At 64.8% G+C, this 18,738-nt stretch overlaps 1 protein-coding gene across 7 annotated transcripts in view; it reads left to right on the top strand.

Annotated features, from left to right (window-relative positions):
* Nucleotides 1-18,738, top strand: part of MAD1L1 (mitotic arrest deficient 1 like 1) — a 237,983-nt gene that overhangs the window by 201,253 nt on the left and 17,992 nt on the right. For all 7 annotated transcript variants that reach the window (NM_001102044.1, XM_024984866.2, XM_059881305.1 and 4 more), the window contains one exon: nt 13,553-13,743. In NM_001102044.1, the coding sequence (NP_001095514.1) occupies nt 13,553-13,743 (191 nt within the window). The remainder of the gene's footprint in view (nt 1-13,552; nt 13,744-18,738) is intronic.

Here is an 18,738-nt window from a genome sequence, read left to right on the forward strand (position 1 = left end):
CTCGTTCCTGTCTAGTCTGAGTCTGCCGAGAGCGTTGGTCACGTTAGGTGTTGAGTTTTTTCAAATGCTTTTCTGCATCACTTATAGGCTCATCTGGTTTTTCTTCCATAGGCCGTCAGTGTGGTGGGTTATCGTGAAAGTGTTTACTAATATGTTGAACCAGCCTTGCATTCCAGGTAAATCGCCCTTGTCTGCGGTATATTTTCTTTCCGCACGTTGCTGAGTTCAGCTTGCTGTTTCGTCAGTAGTTCTGGCGTCTCTGCTCGTCTTGGTCTGAGCTTCTCCTGTTCTATTGTTGTCTGAAAGTCATGCACAACTTTTCCTCTCTGCAGATGATGTGTTTGTCTACACAGATGAGCCCAAGAAGTTTTTTTTTTTTTTTAAAGAATGCAGTGAGTTCATCATTGATTTTTGTGTGTTGCTCTTATATCCGTGCTCAGTCGCTCAGTCGTGTCCCACTCTTTGTGACCCTTGGGACCATAGCCTGCCAGGCTCCTCTGTCCATGGGCTTCTCCAGGGAGAATACTGGAGAGGGTTGCCCTGCCCTCCTCCAGGGGATCTTCCCGACCTGGGGGTCGAACCCAAACCCACATCTCTTTCGTCTCCTCCATTGGCAGGTAGGTTCTTGACCTAATATTAGTGCTATCCGGGAATCCCATTATATCCTGCAACCTTGCTGAATTCACTTACATGATTTGTGTGTATAATGCGAATATGACATCTGTGAGCAGTTAGGGAAGCTGAAATCTAAGACATTATACCATCCCTGCTCACTCTCCCAAAATGAAATTTCTGAGTATAATTCTAACAAGGCACATGAAAGGTCTGTGTGCTGAAAATGGCCGCGCATTGAGCAGGGAGTCAGGGGGCTTCTAATAAAGGAAGAGGCAGACTGCATTCAGGCGCGAAAGACTCCATCAGGAAGCTGTCCCTGCGGCCCAGGCTGGCCCCAAGCCACGGTCACCGTGGGAGGTCAGCTCTGCACCCGTGGCTTCTTCCCCCATCTGCCTGCGTGGGCGCGTCTCTTGGCTGGCGGTCGGCTGTTCCCTCCTTGTAGGTTGGCGCCTTCGTGAAGGGCCGGTGGGTTTCCTTCCTTCCTCTTTCCCAGACCTGGAACTTGTGAACCCGTGGCCCGAATCCAGTGAGGATAACTCATGGTCACCAGAGCTGTTAAAAACCACGCAGACGACCTTGAACTGGTGAGCAGACAGACCCTCTGGTGCAGCCGCTGCCCTGCCACTTAGCATGGAGACAGCCGACGACCAGCGTCCGGGGCTCCGTAAAGGCTCAGGGGCCACGTGCGGCAGAGGCTTCAAGGTCCCCAGGGCGCCAGGCCCTCTGGTGGGCGAGCCGGGAGGGTTTGGCAGCAAGTCAGAGGCAGAGCACAGGACACAGTGCAGGGCCCGCAGACGCCTACGCCCGGCTAGACCCTGCAGGCGGGCGCCCAGAGGGTTGACCACTGCACGCTTGAGACTTTCTAATAGAAATGGCATCTCACGTCATTACTGATAAGGAGACATTTTTTACTTCCTCTTTTCTGAATGGTCTTATCACAACCAGAGCTCCTTTATCTCTTCTTCTACTCAGTTTGTACAGAAGTTTAACTTCTTGTTTTTCTTTATGATTATTTTGTATAGAAAGTGTTAACTTATTTTGGAGTTTCATCAGTCTATTCCATTTAAGCTTAGAAAGTTCTTTATTGACTTGATAAATTCTATTTTCTTCTGTGACTTTTTGGCTTGTATTTTATATTTAAAGATGTAATCTGCCTGGAACGTATTTTGGGATGTGGCATAAGGTGAAGGCCTCAGTTGATCTTTTTCCTGATCACAGACGGCTGCCTGGGTGCCGTCCATCAGATAATCGTTCCTTGCCCTGTAGGTTTATAATGTGTCTTTATTTTTCTTTGTCTTTATTACATGGATTCTGGGAGTTTATTTCATTTTTCTGTTCCACATCTTTAGTAATTATAACAGAAAGTATGTTTGCATATCTGCTGTAGAGCACGGCTTTTCCCTTTTCTTTGCTTTCATTTAGATTTCCTTAGCAAGTTTATTATTCTAAATGAATTTCAGAAATGTTTTGTCAAGTTCAAGAAAAAGCCGTTGAGGTTTTGGTTTTTATTGACACTGCTTTAAAGATATAAATTAGCTTGGTGGGCGAGTTTTCAGCTTCGTCGCGTCCCGTGTCTCTGGACGGGTGGGGGATCGCCAGGCCTGTGGGACGGAGGGGCCAGGCCGGGGCGCCCCTGGTTGCTTGGAGGCCCTCTGCAGGCACAGGCCCCGGGACGTGTGTGTCTACTCCCGCCCCACTCCTAGCTGCCGTCCGCTGCCGGGCCATGTCGGGAAACGGGGGTCCAGGCCACCTTCCTCCGCTGGGGGCCCGTGCGTCTCCCTGCCCCAGCCCCAGGCCCCAAGCCTGCCTGCTTCTCCTCCCATTCCTGCGGTTCTCCCGGGGTCACTTCTGCTAGAAAAACAGAAACAGCTTGAGAACCATTTGTCCGGTAGCTCCCCCAACACACTCACAGCAGGTGACCTATGGCTCCAGTGAGGCGTCTACTTTGGAGGCAGGACCCAAGCCCCAGAGAAGAGCCGGAAGCCAAGGGTGGGAGTGGAGGGAGAGGGCGAGGGTTTGGGGTCCTGCCCCTCCACCTCCTGGCAGGGCGCGCACCTTCTCAGGGACACGGGCCCTCGAGCCAGGGGCCTGGAGGCGTGGGGAGCTCACCGTGCTTGCTGACGGGGTCAGGCAGGGCCCCTGGGCCCGAGGGTGGGCATTGCTGCCCTGGCCGCTGCCCAGAGCTGCTAGGCGGTGGTTACCGCCTCCAGCATGGCTTCTCCAGAGCCGAAGAGGAGCCCTGCAGGAGCCTGGATGTCAGCAGAGCCCCTGAGCCCAGGTGCACCCAGAGGGGGCGGCGCCAGGTTAGCCCGCTGGGGGGCACAGGGAGCCCCCCTCGTCGGCCCCCTGAGGGGTGCAGAGAGCCGCCCTCGTTGGCCCGCTGGGAGGCACAGAGAGGCCCCCTGTGGGCCCGCTGGGGGGCGTGGGGAGCCGCCCTCGTCGGCCGCTCCCAGGCAGGCTGGTGCGGAAAGCGGTGGCGCTTTAATCACTGGTGTCCCAGGCTGCTGTCTCGGTGCTGTTTGTTTGTTCTTGGTGTCAGGTAATAAAGGGCAACACCATCAATTAGGTGTTTAATTGGAGTTGTAAGGAAGTCGTGTAATTTAATCTCCGGGTTTGCAGGCAGACAGGCCGAGGGAGGGGCGTGTGAGCCCCCGCCGCGGCGGCTGCGGCCCCTCTGCCTCCTGCTGCCCATGAGCAAGTCCCTGGTGGCCCTGCCCTGTCCCCGGCCACCGGCAGACCTGACGCCGTCCAGGGGCCAGACCCCGGCATCGTCAGCAGCCCAGCGTCCCCACCCAGCACCCACCCAGCCCTGTTCTCCACGTTGGAAACAGCACCAGCAGCCAGGCGAGGCAGCCTGCTCAAAACATGGGCAGCGGGGACGTTCCTGGGCAATCAGGCTGTCTGGGCAGGAGCGGCCCTGGAGGGCGTGTGTCTGCAGCGTCTGTGGGGTCCCCACATCCCCCTCTCCCCAGCTCGCGGATCTTGATGGGATTCCTCCGTGAGCTGTTTCCTGGGCATCACAGGATTAGCGGGGTCAGAACTGACCTCTCCAGGCTACAGCGAGAGTCCCCAAACCCGTGAGAACGACCCATGCCCCTCACTGCCATCACCGAATGCTGGCAGGCAACGGGAATTCCATCCGTGGCTGGTGGGGCACAAGATGGCGCAGCCAGTCTGGAAGCCAGTTTGGTGTTTTCTTACGAAGCGACCATATGACCCAGCCACCACACCCCTCAGCATTCACCTGGAGGAGCAGGACACATGTATGTCCACACAAAAACCCGCGAGTGCCACAGCCTGGAGGCAGGCGAGAAGGCCTTCCGGAGGCGAACAGGGCGCAGACCACGCTCCGTCCAGACAGTGGAGCATCATCCGGCACTGAGAACAAATGAGCCGCCAATTCACAAGAAAGACATGGAGGAAACTTCCATGCCCGTGACTGAGCACAAGGAGCCGGTCAGGAAAGACGACAGACCATGTGACTGGCGGCACGACGGTCTGGGGAGGGCGGAGCGGTGGAGACGGGAGGATGAGGGGCACTGGGGGGCGAGGTGGAGCCCAGGGAGCGTTCAGGGCGAGGACGCTGTCCTCTGCACCACTGGGAGGCTGCATATTCGCCGTTACACGTTCGGGCAGACCCACAGGCGGCACGGCCCCCAAGTGAGCGGTGCGGCAGCAGTGGCCCGTGGGGCTCGTGGCTTCTAGGTGGGCTCGTGAACAAGTGCCCCCCCTGGAGGGTGTGTTGATGCTGCGGGGGTGGTGTGGCTTGGTTTGGAGGCAGTCTTTGTCACCTCCAGTCAGTTCTGCTATGAACCTAACGCTCTTGATAGTCTTTGGAAAGAACGCCTAGTCGCCCAGTCGTCTCCTGTTCTACGTGAGCAGGTGTTTCCAGTAAACACTGGGTATTGTGCAGCAGTCCCGATACTCTGGCTCCGGGACGTCAGGACCCCCAAAGGGTTTCACTCCCGTTTGCCATCAGTGTCCGCGCCCCCCACAGCCCCGTCAGCCTCTGGCTCTGTCGGTGGGTCCCCTCTGGAGGCTCGCAGGAAGGGGGTCCCCCAGCCCATGGGCGTCTATATGACATAATAGGGTTGGCATCTCATCTCTGTCTCGAGTGACCCCCTCTGCACATGCTCCATGGCGGGCTCCCCGTCAGCTGGCGCCCACAGGCTGTTCGCACGCCCTGGCTGCTGTGAACATCTGAGTCCAGGCCTGCATGTGGACTAAGGTTTGCATTCCCCTCGGCGGAAGTGGGGTTGCCAGGCTCTGCAATAGTTTATGTCTAAGAGTCGGCCAGAGGGCCTCCCCAGCGGCAGCGCGGTTCCCGTTCTTTCCCCACGTGGCCGTCCTCCCACTCAGCGCCCTGTGGCCTCACAGCTGGGCTCTGGGCCCTCGCTGAGCTGCAGCCACCAGGGCTGCGTTCCTCTGGGGGCTCCAGGGAGGGTGCTGTTCTGCCGCTGCTGGGTGCCCCACGGCAGGCGCTGCAAAAGCTCCGCCACCTTGGGGGCGCCCCAGAGGACCTCCCTCCCTGCCCTCGTTGGGTGGATCATGTGGTGCTGGCGCTGCAGCTGTTCGTAGTCGGGGACCTCTCTAGAGGTGGGGGCTGGGCGGAGGTTGGGGGAGAAGGCTTTCCCGTGGCCGGGCGGGGGGTGGGCATCAGTGGCATCTTCTGGACCCTGCGGGGGGAGGGGGAAGCCACATGCGTCACGTCTGGACTCTGCGGGGGGAGGGGGAAGCCACGGGCGTCACGTCTGGACCCTGCGGGGGAGGGAAGCCACATGCGTCACGTCTGGACTCTGCGGGGGGAGGGGGAAGCCACGGGCGTCACGTCTGGACCTTGCGGGGGAGGGAAGCCACGTGCGTCATGTCTGGACTCTGCGGGGGAGCCATGTGCTGTCACGTCATTGGTGGTCAGCCCAAGCCCCACACCCTGGGCCAGGAGCAGAGTTCATGCAGCCTAGATTCTGGTCCTGACGGCCGCCAACTGCCGTGTGTCCTCGGGCCACTCCCTTGGCCCCTCTGAGCCTCCTCCTCCATCCCGGGCAGAGGCTGTCCCTGAGCTGGCACCACCTGCTGCGCTGGGCGCTTGTGACCTCTGACCAGGGCCCTGTGTGCTGGGACCCCAGGGCCGTCCAGGCCAAGAGGGGCTGCAGGACCACCAGACCGTCCCCTTCCCCTCCGCCGGCAGGCGTGTGCATCAGGCTCGCTCCTCCTCACAGGCGGAGCCAGGACGCTCTCCGTGTGGTCACCCCCAGGCTGGAGCCCATCTTCCCGGTGCTCTCCCAGGCCCGGCTCCAGTGGGAAGCCTGTGTCCTGGCCCCACAGACCCCGCGGGCTGCCCCCACCCCGTCTGCTGCTTCCCGAGTCTGCAGCCAGCTGGTTCCGAGGGTCTCTGCTCCCGTCCCGTCTGAGGGGGTCCCTGCAGTTTGGCCATGAGGCCTCGCTGCAGCCGTCAACAGCTTTAATAAACTGCCTTGTCTCCAAAGGAGAAAGAGAGAGACAATTTAAACTCCCGTCTCGCCCAAAGCAGACAGATTGACTCGGAACAACTCAGTCAATAAAAGATGAGCTCTGGAAGCCTTTTGTCTCTGAGAGGGAGCTCGCCTTCCGGGGAGTTCATGTTCTGCGAGCCCACCACCAGGAGTTAATAATACATGCAGCGTGGGGTGGACAGAGCCAGAGCCTCCTGGAAGCGCCCCCAACTCGGGACAGTGCCTGCCGGCTAGCAGCTCACAGCCACCGCCCCGGGCTCCTCCCCACCCACACCAGCAGGCCAGGGCCCCCTCGTCCTCTGCTCCCCGGAGTCTCCTCTGGGGGTAGCCTGCAGGGCGTGTGTGGAAGCCACTGGAAACCCGTGTCAGCCAGCGGTGTGCTCACGCTCCGTCTCGGGTGTCGAAGGCGCTTGTCCTCCAGGTGGTCTCTGGCCCTGGCGTGTGTGTGAATGTGTGCAGAAGAGCGTGCACGTGTGTGTGTGCGCACGTGCGTGTGTCCGCACGAGTGTATCTCCAGGCGCTTTGCTTGTGACTGCCGGAGCCCGTTTCCCTGTCCATGAGGTAGGGGTGCGCGTGGGGATGCTTCCAAAGCTTGAGACCAGCTGGTGCGTGCGGAGGGAGCCTCAGCTGGCTGGGCGAGCGGCAGTCACGAGCTGTGCACCCCTCGTGACCCAGGTCCCCCCTGTGGGGGCTTTAGGTAGGAGATGTCAGTGGTCGGCAACCAAGCAGGTGAATAAGTCATCAGAGAGTGGCGAGTTTCACAAGGGGAACCCCACCAAACATGGGGCCTCCAGAGGCCGTGCTGGGGCCTCAGCAAGGGGCCAGCCTTGTGCTGAGGCGACCCGGACGCAGGGCGGTCCTCACTGCAGGGCTGGCTCTGCCGGGGGCATCTGGGGGCCCACCCGGCTCCCCTGTTCTCTGTCTGGGTGGCACTGAGCAGGGCACTGGCCTCTGGGCCTGACCCCACGTCTAACCCACCCAGGGCTGTGTGCGTCCGGAGGGCACGCTGTGGCCATCGGCACTTGGCGCGGCTCGGGCCGGGGGACAGGCCGCCCCCCCGGGCCCCCGCTGCCACGTCTCGGCAGTGGGGGAGGCTGGCTTCCCGGGAGTGTGGTATCGCACCCGTGCCCGCCTGTCACCCTGGGACTCTCCCACCCCGTAATCTGGTGGGCTGTAATTGCTGGTGTCTTTTCAGATCATTTTTGTGCAAGGTGACAAGCTGCTTGCCGAGTGAGCAGTTAACCACACAGCGAGGCCCATTTGAAAGCCGGCACTGCGCTCACCAGGGCGGGCGTCTGCCAGGCAGCCTGGCGGTGGGTACGCGTGCTGCTCATCTGCATGTAATTCCAGGGCTGCATCTCCTCTCTCACATGAAACGTGCAATTTCCGGCCCCACAGGGGGCCTGGACTCATGGCGGAGAGACTGTTCGGGGCCCTCTGGCGGCAGGAGGCTCCGGCCAGCGAGTCTGGGTCCTGGCCCCTTGTCGCTGAAGCCAGCAGCAGGGATGGTATGCCTGGCGTGCCTTTCCTGGAAAGGTGTCCGGCCTGGGCGCTGTGTCGGGAGGGGAGCGCGGGAGTGCGGAGCTGCCAGGCTGGCCGCGAGCCCCTCAGCACCTGCGGACCACGCGGGCTTCTCTTCCGTCTCCCCTCCCCTCCTCCCCCAGCAGGAGGCTCTGCCGTGTCGGGGGGCAGGCCGTGCTCCGCTGTGACGGAGCCCACTCGTGGAGCTCAGTGCCCACAGACACCCCACCATCTCCCCACTCCAGGTGGCCCGCGGGGCCAGGGCACTCACCCAGTCCTAGCCCTGCAGCGCCGGCTCCCGCGGTGGCTAATAAAATGGCATTAATATTTGATGCCTAATTATTAAATATTTAAAAATGTAAAGCTGAAGTAGTTTAGGCGTTCCCAGACATGAATAACTCAGCCCTGGCAGCGGCCCCACGCGGGGCCTGAGCAGAGCCAGTGGCGCTCACAGCCTGCGGGGGCCCGAGGCCGAGCGTCCAGAGGCTGCGGGGAGCCCTGCTCCCCAGGCGGACCAGCCTCCATCTGAGCCGCCAGCCAGGGCAGTCGGGAGAGCCGGCCCGCCCGTGTCCCCAGCCTTGGCCTCCCCATCGCAGAGCCGGCCATGCTCCCCGCCTCCTGTGGATGCGCCGAGACCACAGAGGCTGCTCCTGGTGAGAGGTGCGGAGCTGGGCGGCTGTCACTCCTGCTGTGGCTGCCCCTTCTATGCCCGGGGGACAGGCTGTGTGTGAGCGTGGGAGCTGGTAGTCCCAGCTCTTGGAAAAGCAGACGGTGCCCCCCCAGCCCACATCCTGCCCCCCGCCACCCCCACTGCCGGGCAGTCCCGAAGGCCTTCCTCTTGCTGTCTCTCGGGTATGCTGGAAGTGGGCCCTTTTGCACAGAGAGATGCTCTTTCTAATGACGAAGAATTCAACCTTTTGTTGCTTTTATAAAGCCTGAAGATCTCAGCATTACCTTTTTTTATTCACTTTTCAGAAAGAAAAATGATTCTGTCCTGAGCCCCCAAAGGACAATTTCAGAAGCTGCTTCCAAGTCCTAAACAGCGTCGCTGCAGGGGCCCAGCCTGCACCGCAGCCTGCAGGGGCCTGTCCCCGGCCAGCTCGGGGCCTCCCCGCTGTGGCAGCCACCCGCCCAGGGGTCCGTTCACGGAGTCAGGGTGGGAGGCCGCTGGGGGGCTGGTCTCAGCACCAGCCACCCTTGGTGCCGTCAGCGCCCCCTCCCATCCGGAGCGCCCAGCCGCCCAGGGCTTTCACCACCATTGTCTCAGGGACAGAAGCCCTTTGGGAGTGCCTGTGGTCGCCTCGTGCTGCCATGATGGCTGTGGGCGGCGTCCTGGGAAGGGCATGAGTGGCCCTCTGAGAAGGGCGTGGGCCATCCCGTGACTGTGGCCTGGGCATCCTGGCAAGGGCGTGGGCCATCCCGTGACTGGCCGCGTCCCTCACAGTTGAAACACGTGGCGTCCTGTGGGGACACACGAGTCTCACCCGCTCCGGGGCTCCTCTTGCTTCTCTGTCCTCTGCTGGCCTCACACTCCCCCAGTCCCGGGCCCTGCACGCTTCCTGGCGCTTAGCCCGCAGCCCGTCATGGCGGGCTGGCCTCCCTGGGCGGCGCTCCCTGCTGTCAGCTCCCTGCCCCGCCGTCCACGCTCCCCTTCCCCTGCTGGCCCCATCCTGCTGCGTGTCCAGGGGCTGTGGACGGCAGGGCAGGGTTTCTTGGAGACCGTCGTCTGCGCTCAGGCTCCAGGCGGGAGCCAGTTTCCACACAGCTTTGCAGCCGCCTCTTCAGGTCGGTGGTCAGTCCTGCTTGTGGCCCTGGGACTTGGAGCTCGTGTGGATCCGGCTCCTGCTCCCTGCAGGATGTGGCGTGTTCTGCGCCCGTCTGGCCCGGGAGGCGTGGCCTCTGCTTCCGGGGGCATCTGTGCGATCTCCCTGACGTCCTCTCCTGCCCGCCTTCTGCAGACTCTCTGTGAAGTTGCCACCAGCTCGGTGCCGGGCCCCCAGGGTCGCTGGTTGCATCCTGTCTTTGCTCTTTTCTGCTTGTCTGGCGTGTCTCTGGGAGGCGTCCTCTGCTGTCTGAGCTCCTCCCCGCCGTCCACAGGAGCCTGGCCCCGCCGTGGGGCAGCCTCTGACGAGGCCTGTCTCATTGCCGGTCTCTGTCTGTCCAGGTTGCTTTATTCTCGTCTTATGTTAGAAGCTCTTGTGCGTCCAGTGACCCCGGGTGTGCTTCTGTGGATGCTTCCTCTGGGTGGAATGGGTAGGAGCCTGGCCGGGGCCTCCCTCTGGGGCTCCTCTGCTGGACACCAGTGTGGCCCCCATCCCCTTTCCAGAAGGGCCACTGCCCAGCTGCTGGGGTTGGGGGGCTCAACAGGGAGCTCAGCTGCCAGGCCCCCTCACTGTCCCCCGACCAGACACAGAGAGACCCCCTCACTCCCCCACGACCAGAGACCCCCTCACCCCCATGACCAGAGAGAGACCTCCTCACTCCTCCCATGACCAAAGAGAGACCCCCTCACTCCCCCATGACCAGAGACCGCCTCACTCCCCCACGACCAGAGACCCCCTCATCCCCAAGACCAGAGACCCCCTCACTCCCCCACAACCAGAGAGAAGACCCCCTCACTCCCCGATGACCAGAGACCCCCTCACCCCCACAACCAGAGACCCCCTCACCCCCAAGACCAGAGACCCCTCACTCCCCCACGACCAGAGAGAAGACCCCCTCACTCCCCGACGACCAGAGACCCCCTCACCCCCACGACCAGAGAGAGACACCGTCACTCCCCTACAACCAGACACAGAGACCCCCTCACTCCCCCATAGCCAGAGACCCCCTCACTCCCCCACGACCAGAGAGAGAGCCGCTCACTCCCCCCACGACCAGAGAGAGACCCCCTCACTCCCCCACGACCAGAGAGAGAGCCACTCACTCCCCCACGACCAGAGACCCCCTCACTCCCCCCACGACCAGACACAGAGTTCTCCTCACTCCCCCACGACCAGAGACCCCCTCACTCCCCCCCACAACCAGACACAGAGATCTCCTCACTCCCCCACGACCAGAGACCCCCTCACTCCCCCACGACCAGACACAGAGATCCCCTTACTCCCCCACGACCAGAGACCCCCTCACTACCCCCACGACCAGAGACCTCCTCACTCCCCCATGACCAGAGACCCCCTCACTCCCCCCACGACCAGACACAGAGAGACCCCCTCAGTGCGCCCCTCAAGGCACAGAGAGCTGGGGAGGCCCTCTCTGGCTGTGCTGGTCAGCAGGGCTGGAGGGAGACCGTCCCCGCCACGGATGTGTCTCCTGGGAGCATCTTGTGGGTGTCTTGGGAAGGGAGAGTCTGAAATGGGCCTGTGGGCCTGAAGCTGGACTCTGTCTCCTCCCGGGGAGGTGGGTCCCCTGGGGCAGGAGGAGCGGGGTGACGCCCTCACCAGGACCCTTAGACCCCGGCTGCCCAGACTGGGCGCAAGCCGCCCGTGGGCACAGCTCAGGCCCGTTGGTGGCGTCGGGAGGAAGGCTCAGCTCAGGGGAGACTGCCCGCAAGCTGCAGGGAAGGAGGGGCGGGACGGCCAGGTGGGTTCCGCACTGTGGCTCAGAGCCCTCTCAGTTGCGCCTGCTGCCTGGGCTGGCGGGGAGGCTGGGGGCCCTGGGTAAGGCCCGGGGTGAGGCTTTCGTCTCTCGCACAGTGGACTGGCCTGGGGGAGCTCGTGGGGGTGAGGGCTGGTAGGGGGGCAGGCGGGAGCTCAGCCTGCGAGTGAGGTCTGGGGCAGTGAGGACTGGGGCGGGAGCTCAGCGAGCTGGGCAGCCGCTGTCTGCTGGCTGCTGTCGGCCGAGAGTAGCCATCGCCAGCAGGCCAGGCCCGAGGCTGGCCTGGGCCCTGGTGGGACAGCTGTGACTGTGCCGCAGGCTCCAGGTCTCGGGTCCCCAGTCCTGCCAGGGGAGGCCTCTGCTCACTTTGGGAGAGGCTGGGCCAGAGTGATGCTGTTTCCACGGAGGAGGGCATATCTTTTATTTAATCCAAGCCATTCTGTGAATTATTCATTCATGTTTATGTAAGCGATTGAGCTACACGGATCGTGGGAGCAGGTCAAGACACTGACTCTGCTCCGAATCAAAGGGGCCACCCCTGGGGTCCTCCCCGGACTCGCCCGCTCAGCGGGCTCTGCCGCCCCCGGCCTGCCCCCATGGACCAGGCCGCCCGGTGCCAGGTGCCCTCCGCCTGTAGGACGCTGCCCCTGAGCCCTCTGTCCCGGCCTTGCCTTGCAGGTCCGTGGCAGGTCCCCAGGCAGCAGGTGGCTCGAGTCACCCGCCTGCTTGTGGGGTCTGTTGGCGGGAGAACAGGCCACGTCTGCACACAGCGAGCTTCCCCCTCAGGGCCAGGTTGCGTGCGTCCGGCATCCGAGAGCTCATGGGCGGTGCAGCCTGTGTCCCGGATGAGACGCCCCCACGAGCTCAGCCATGAGCGCTTCCTCCAGAGCAGGTTTTTCCCCCGTTAACGGCCCATCCTCGGTGGCTCAGCTGCGGGACAAGAGGAGAACCTGAGGTCAGAGTAGCCGGCCGCCTTTCTAACTTTGGAGTCTGATTACTCAGTCGATCAAGGGCCCTGTCCCCAGACTCGGCCCTGGAGTGAGGGCGGCCCTCAGGCCTTCAGGGCGGGAGGCCGTCCAGGAGCACAGGGGCCATGGAGAGGCCTGGTGTCAGGGTCCCTGGTTCGGGGCCGGGGGCGGCAGCTGCCAGGCTGCCCCAGCGCTGCAGGCCGTGGAGACGAGACCGGGGAAATGTGCTAGAACCTTGGTGTGTTGCGGAGTCTGTGCGGGTCCTGAGGTCCGGGGTCAGAGGGCCCCGCCTCTGACGCGGATCTGCGGTCAGTGGTCGGCCGCCTAAGTTTGTGCTTGTGAAGTGGGGGACCCTGCACGCACCTCGTGGCCGCGGTGGCTGCTGCGCGTGTTGGGGCCTGTCCGGTGGCTGCCACCCTCCCACCTCAGCAGTGCCCGGCCCTCTGCCCCGCTTAGTCTACCCTAATCCTCAACACGGCTGCACCCCGATGACCCCTGGAACCAGCGTGGGGGGCAGAGGTGGGAGATCTCTCTCCCTGGAATGTAGGCTCCCTGCCCGCCTGCCCCGTTGCCTCCTCTGAAAGAGAGCCTGACGACATCTGTTCATCTGAAAGCAGCCCCGCCAGGGCGCCCACACCTGCAGCAGACGCCCTGGGTCCTGAGGGTCAGCCAGGGCGGGGGCGGTCCTCGGGGAGGGCAGGCCACACACTAGGCTGAGTCTGGAGGCCTGGGGTGCTGCACCCCTGGGCAGCATCGGGCCTCACAGGCGCCTCGTGTGCCCATGTGTAGCCGGCTCGCTGATGACGGGGCTGAGCCGAGGTGTAACTCCCGGGACGGCGCCGCGGGGAGGACTCAGGTGGCCGCTGTGTGCGCTCCTGGTGGCTTCCACAGCTGCTTTCTCCCCGGCAGGTGGCCCGAGGGCCCTGCCCTGAGCTGTCCAGTTAGGACAGGGCCCAGGGTGCCCTGCCCGACTCCACACCCAGGGAGCCTGTCTTCTCCCAGCATCTGGTCTCCGGGAGGCCAGCCAGGGAACCACGGGCAGCGTGATCCCAAATCTCCGGATGACCTCGCTCCCGTGGCCCCCACCCCCGTGATTCTCAGCGGCGGCCTGGGAAGTGTTTGCCGCTCCCCGGGCTGACGGGAAGGACTTGGGGCTGGGGTGCGGGGTGGGGGTCCCCGTCTGGGCCCAGAGGAGGGAGGAGCCCGCCTGCTGCCCGGCTCGTCGTCCTCGTCAGGAGCCGCGCGTGGCTGCCTGGCCCCGACGTGGCGTGCACCCCCCTCACCCCTCAGTCAATGCGCTGCTGCCCCTGAGTGTCCTCCTGAGACCCCAGGGAGCTGACTGCCTCTCCCTCCCCACAGAGCTGAAGAAGCAGGTGGAGAGTGCAGAGCTGAAGAACCAGCGGCTGAAGGAGGTCTTCCAGACCAAGATCCAGGAGTTCCGGAAAGTGTGCTACACGCTGACGGGCTACCAGGTGGACATCACCACAGAGAGCCAGTACCGGCTGACCTCCATGTACGCCGAGCAGAAGGCCGACTGCCTCATCTTCAAGGTGGGGCGCGGCGCCCCCGAGCCCCGGCCCCTCCCTGCCCTCTCCCTCGGCGTCCGCACCCTGGGGGCAGGGGGGCAGGGCTCCGCGTTGCAGTGCCCTCTGGGGGCTGAGGAACGGTGAAGTCAGGGAAGGGCCCTCAGTGCACCCACGGGTGCAGCTGGACGGCGGGGGCGGGACCAGGGAGAAAGCCCCGAGCCCGAGCTGCTCCCGCGGCTGGGGGCCCTGGGGTGGGCTTTTGGGGCCTGACAGGGTGGTTTCGTTCCGCCACACCCGATGGTGGGAAGTCTAGGCAGCTCAGTGCACCTCTGCCCTCTTGCTGGACCCCCAGGGCGCTGAGTCGGGCGGGAGCCCCGTGTCTGGCACGGCCCCCTGCCTGCTGGCTCAGAGCATGCGCAGAGTGTGGGCTGAGGGAGGGACCCAGAGAGCAGGTGGCCGGCGGGGTCCTGCTCTCCAGGCGGAGCGCCCGTCTCACTGGACTGGGACTCAGGGCCCACCTTGCCTGGCCCCAGGGGTCAGAAGGATTCCCGGCCAGCCGAGCTCCACGGAAGGGTCTCGGGGGAGCTGGTGGGAGTGGAGGCCGGCCCTGCTGCCTGGGATGGACACAGGGTCCCGGGGCCGCGGGCCCGGCTGAGGAATGACCGCAGACAACGGCAGCCTCTGTGGCTGACTTTGTTTTCCCAGAGGTGGTTTCACAGGCAACAGGGGTGCTGGGGGCAGAAACAGCCGCGCTGTCGCAGGTCGGGGGCACAGGTGTGCAAGGTCGGGGGGACAGGTGTGCAAGGTCGGGGGGGCGCAGGTGTGCAAGGTCGGGGGCACAGGTGTGCAAGGTCGGGGGGCGCAGGTGTGCAAGGTCGGGGGGCACAGGTGTGCAAAGTCGGGGGCACAGGTGTGCGAGGTCGGGGGGCGCAGGTGTGCGAGGTCGGGGGCGCAGGTGTGTGAGGTCGGGGGGTGCAGGTGTGCGAGGTCGGGGGCTGCAGGTGTGCGAGGTCGGGGGGCACAGGTGTGCGAGGTCGGGGGGCACAGGTGTGCGAGGTCGGGGGCACAGGTGTGCGAGGTCGGGGGCACAGGTGTGCAGCGGGGAGGGCGGGCCTGGGCAGCCCGGAGGGGGGGCGCCTGCCAGAGCTCAGCCCCGCCGTCGCCCCGCAGGGCCTGGCCCCCGCCCGCCATCGCCCCGCAGGGCCTGGCCCCGCCCGCCCGCCCCCAGGACTGGGCCCGGAGCCCTCAGGCGTGGCCTCAAGGTCTGTCCCGGGAACTGGCAGCCGGGGTCCCTGTTGAGCTGTGAGGACGGTGGGAGTTCTGGACGCCCCGCGTCACCCAGGGTCACGGCGGCCCTGCTGTCTGAGACCCCAGGGGACCAGGGCCCAGGGATCCGGGGCGGGGGGACGGGTGGCTGCTTCTCGCTCGCCCGCACCCGCCGTGGGAGGGGCCGTGGGGCGGAGCTGGGCCCCTGGGCCTGCACAAGGGGCGGCTCTGTTAGGAGTAAAGAAGCAGGCCTCATGTGTCGCTGTGACCGTGGAGTCCATGGCTCACCCGCGTGTCGTCGGGGTCTGTGGGTTTTGACAAATGCGAGCCGCCGTGCCCTGGGCAGCCCTGTGCTCATCGCCGGCTCCGTGGCTCTGCCTTTCCCGGAGGCAGTGGGCTCACAGGCCGGCTCCCTCAGTTAGTGACCCGGCCGAGCCCCAGCTCTTCTCCTGACTCGACGGCTGGTTCCTCTTTGGCTCTGAGCCATCTTCCCCGTCTGGACATCCACAGTTAGCTTGTCCATCACTTACTGAAGGACGTGCTCGTTCCCAGGCTTTAGTAATTACGGATGAAGCTGCTGTAAACAGGCTTAAACCTTTGCGGCCGCGTAACCACGTAAACGCAGCCTTAGTCTGCGGGCGGCACGGAGGCTGGCGTGCAGCTGGGTGGGCTGGGGTCCGGGGTCTGCCAGCCGGCTCCCCTCCTTCTGCACCTGGTGTGCCTTCCCCCCGCTCGGCACGTCCAGGTCAGCAGAGCCGGCCCAGCTCAGGTGCAGCCTCTGCAGGAAGCCAGGGCCGCCCTCACCCCCTGCCCTCCCAGCCCGGCCCTGAGGCGAGTCCACCCGGGGAGCTGGTCTCGTTCTTAGCCTGGCCTCGGGCCCAGAGTGGGCGGCAGGTCCCCAAGGGTCGGAAGCAGGGAGCGGAGTCGGGTGGCAGAGCCTGCGCGTTGGGCCCGCTCCCGCGCACCATGGGGGTCATCCTGGGGGTCATCCTGGGGGCGTCTGCTCCTCCCCACAGCCCCACGGCCCCTCGGCATCGGCTGTGGCCCTGAGCTGGCAGTGGGTCAGTGTCTGCGGCATGGATGTGATTCCCGAGGCGTTGCCGTCAGGCGGGGGTTATGGTGCTGGACTGTGGGCCAGAACCTCAAAGGTGTGACTGTCCCCAGTGCCCACGGGCGGGGCACCTCCTCGTGGCTCCGTGTGTGCGCTGGCAGGGCACATGGATGTGCGGGGGGCCCCGCCTGCCTTATCCCCTCATGCCCAGTCAGCGCGCCTCCCGGGAGCTCACAGCCCCACCCCCTGAGAAATCCGCCGTGGGCAGTGCAGTGGGATGGGTCCTTGCAGTCTCCAGGCTGCCTGGTGCCAGCGTCGGGGTCCTGAGCCGCCCCGAGCTCCCAGCCCCCGGCAAGTGTCAGCTGGTCCTCTGGCGTCCAGAGCTTTCCCCACAGAGACCAGCAGAGCAGCCAGAGGGTGGCCGCTCCTGTCCCGCCTGCCAGGCTCTTAGCTGCCCCTTGGGGCCCCGGGTGCTTGCCTACAGGTGGAGGGGCCTGGTCCCCACTGACCGGACACCCTGCCCCGGCACGGCCTGTCCAGCACGCCCCGCCTGTTGGTCCCTGTGGATCGGCACAGCAGGGTCCGCCCCAGGGCGCCTGTTGTCAGGGGTCAAAGACTCAGGCTGAGGCCCCCGTGGCCCCATGCGCGTCCCAGAGGGGCCGGTGTGCAGGCGCCCCCGGGGGTGGGCGTGCACCCCAGCTGCCCGCTGCGTCCTGGGAAAGCGGCTGGGATGAGCAGAGCGTGTTTGCGGCCCCCCCCACCCCACCCCAACCTCGTGGGGGGAGCAGGCCCCTCACCACCCTGGCTCACAGGCCCACCCTGCCCTGGCACAGGTGTCCTGTCCGCTGGACACAGGCCAGCAGCCTGCTGCATTCGTGGGGGTGGGAGCATGGAGAGCTCCCTGTGGAGGCAGGAAGGGCCAGGAAGCCCCCCCTCCCCAACCCCGGGCGTCCTCTGCCCACCGCCTCTGCCTCCCTGGAGAGAGCCGCCCGAGCCAGGGCTGGGGCTGGAGAAGAGAATGGACTATGCTGGAGCCAGACCGAAGCTCGAGCCAGGCCATGGCGGAGCTCCGTGCGGCCTGGGCTCAGGGCTGCAGGCCAGAGCCAGCAGACTCTGCTGGGAAGGCAGTCGGGGTTGCCAGTGACAGCTCTCGGCTGGGGGGCAGGTGTGGGGCTCAGAGGGCCCCCTCCGCCCGTGCTGACCTGGGCCAGGCCCCGATCCGGGGCTCCTCACCCGAGCGCACCTGCCTGCGCTGGGACGCGGAGGCTGTCCCCACGCCTCTCTCTGCACGGCAGGGCGCTGGGGTACGGGCTGGGGGCAGTGAGAGCAGAGGCCTGAGACAGCGAGGACTCAGAGCCGTGGGAGGCCCGGCCCTGGCCACTCTGTCCCCTAGATTTTTGGACCTGGTGACAGTTTGTAATTGAACACAGCTCGCCCGTGATGGGGCCAAGGAGCAGGCATGTGAGGTGCGGGTGTGGGTGACTCTGGGCGCCCTGAGGCCAGCAGACGCCTAGTGACTGCCTCAAACAAGAGCCTCTCAGCAACTTGGGGGCCGACCCAAGAACGCCCCCAACCACAGAGCCAGCAGGCTCTTGTCCTCGAAGGCCATCCCCAGGGGGCTCTGCCCCTGAGCTCGTGTGCCGCCCCCCACCCTTCCCTGCAGGCCCAGGCCTCGCTGCCCCCAGCCTCACTCAGCGCTTGGCTCGGGGCCCTCATACCCTCCCCCCGGCCCGGCACAGGCGTCCTAACCTGGTCACGGGGCACCAGTTCGGGTGCCGTGGGCCTGGGAAGGGCCCACCAGAGGACCCCAGGGCTGGTGCCGTCCACCGCTGGGCTGGACTGCGGTCCCAAGGCCTAGGGGGTCACCCGGTGCCCTCGTCCAGCTCGTGCAGCCAAGACTCCCAGTGCAGGACCGCCTGCCCTCCCCGGGGACCTGGCCCTCCCCCCGAGCCGACGCCGCAGGACTGACCAGGAGCACTCGTCTGGTGGCCGCCCTGGCAGATGCTGAGTCTCCCGGGCAGATGCCGAGTCCCCCAGGCTGATGCCAAGTCCCCCGGGCCGCCGGTCCTGATTAATTGTGCAAACCTCATTAGTTCACGTCAAATTTCGTGGAAGGTGCTCCTCCGGGGGCCGCGTGAGCGGCCTCCGGTCTCCCAGGAACGGCCCCCCACGGCTCTCAGCCCCACCCGCCTGGGCGCCGCGGTCTGTCTGCCCCTCCTCCAAGGCGCTGCTGCTGTGAAGAATATTAAAGCAGTTTTTCCAGGAGATGGAAGGGAGCTCGGGGGTCCCTGCATGGCCCAGCGTCCGGCGTGGTTCCCTCGGAGCTGGGGCCGGGCCGGGCTGTGTCTGTCATAGGGGCACGGCTGTGGCGCAGGGACCCAGCAGAGCCCCTCAGGGAGCTGGAGTCTTGGGCAGGCTGGGCGCTCTGACGGTGACCCTGCCGCGGGGCAGCCTCGCTGTCACTTCACTGCAGGGTAGGGGCCGAGGCGAGCTGCCCCCGTTCTGCCCCTCAGCCCCGCCTGTCACGGCCCTGCTCTCCGGCTTCCCTAAGACCCACCGACCGCCTGTCCTCCAGCCTCAAGGTGGAGAGGGGACCTGCTGTCACCGGCGGGGGCCCCTGGCCTGGGTCTGGGGGCTGCCCTCCTCCACATGGCCCCTCCGTGGCTCACAGCTGCACCCCTTCGGGAAAGGGCTTGTGAGTG

This window comes from Bos taurus, chromosome 25 (genome assembly GCF_002263795.3).
Source record: "Bos taurus isolate L1 Dominette 01449 registration number 42190680 breed Hereford chromosome 25, ARS-UCD2.0, whole genome shotgun sequence".
Classification (NCBI taxonomy): domain Eukaryota; kingdom Metazoa; phylum Chordata; class Mammalia; order Artiodactyla; family Bovidae; genus Bos; species Bos taurus.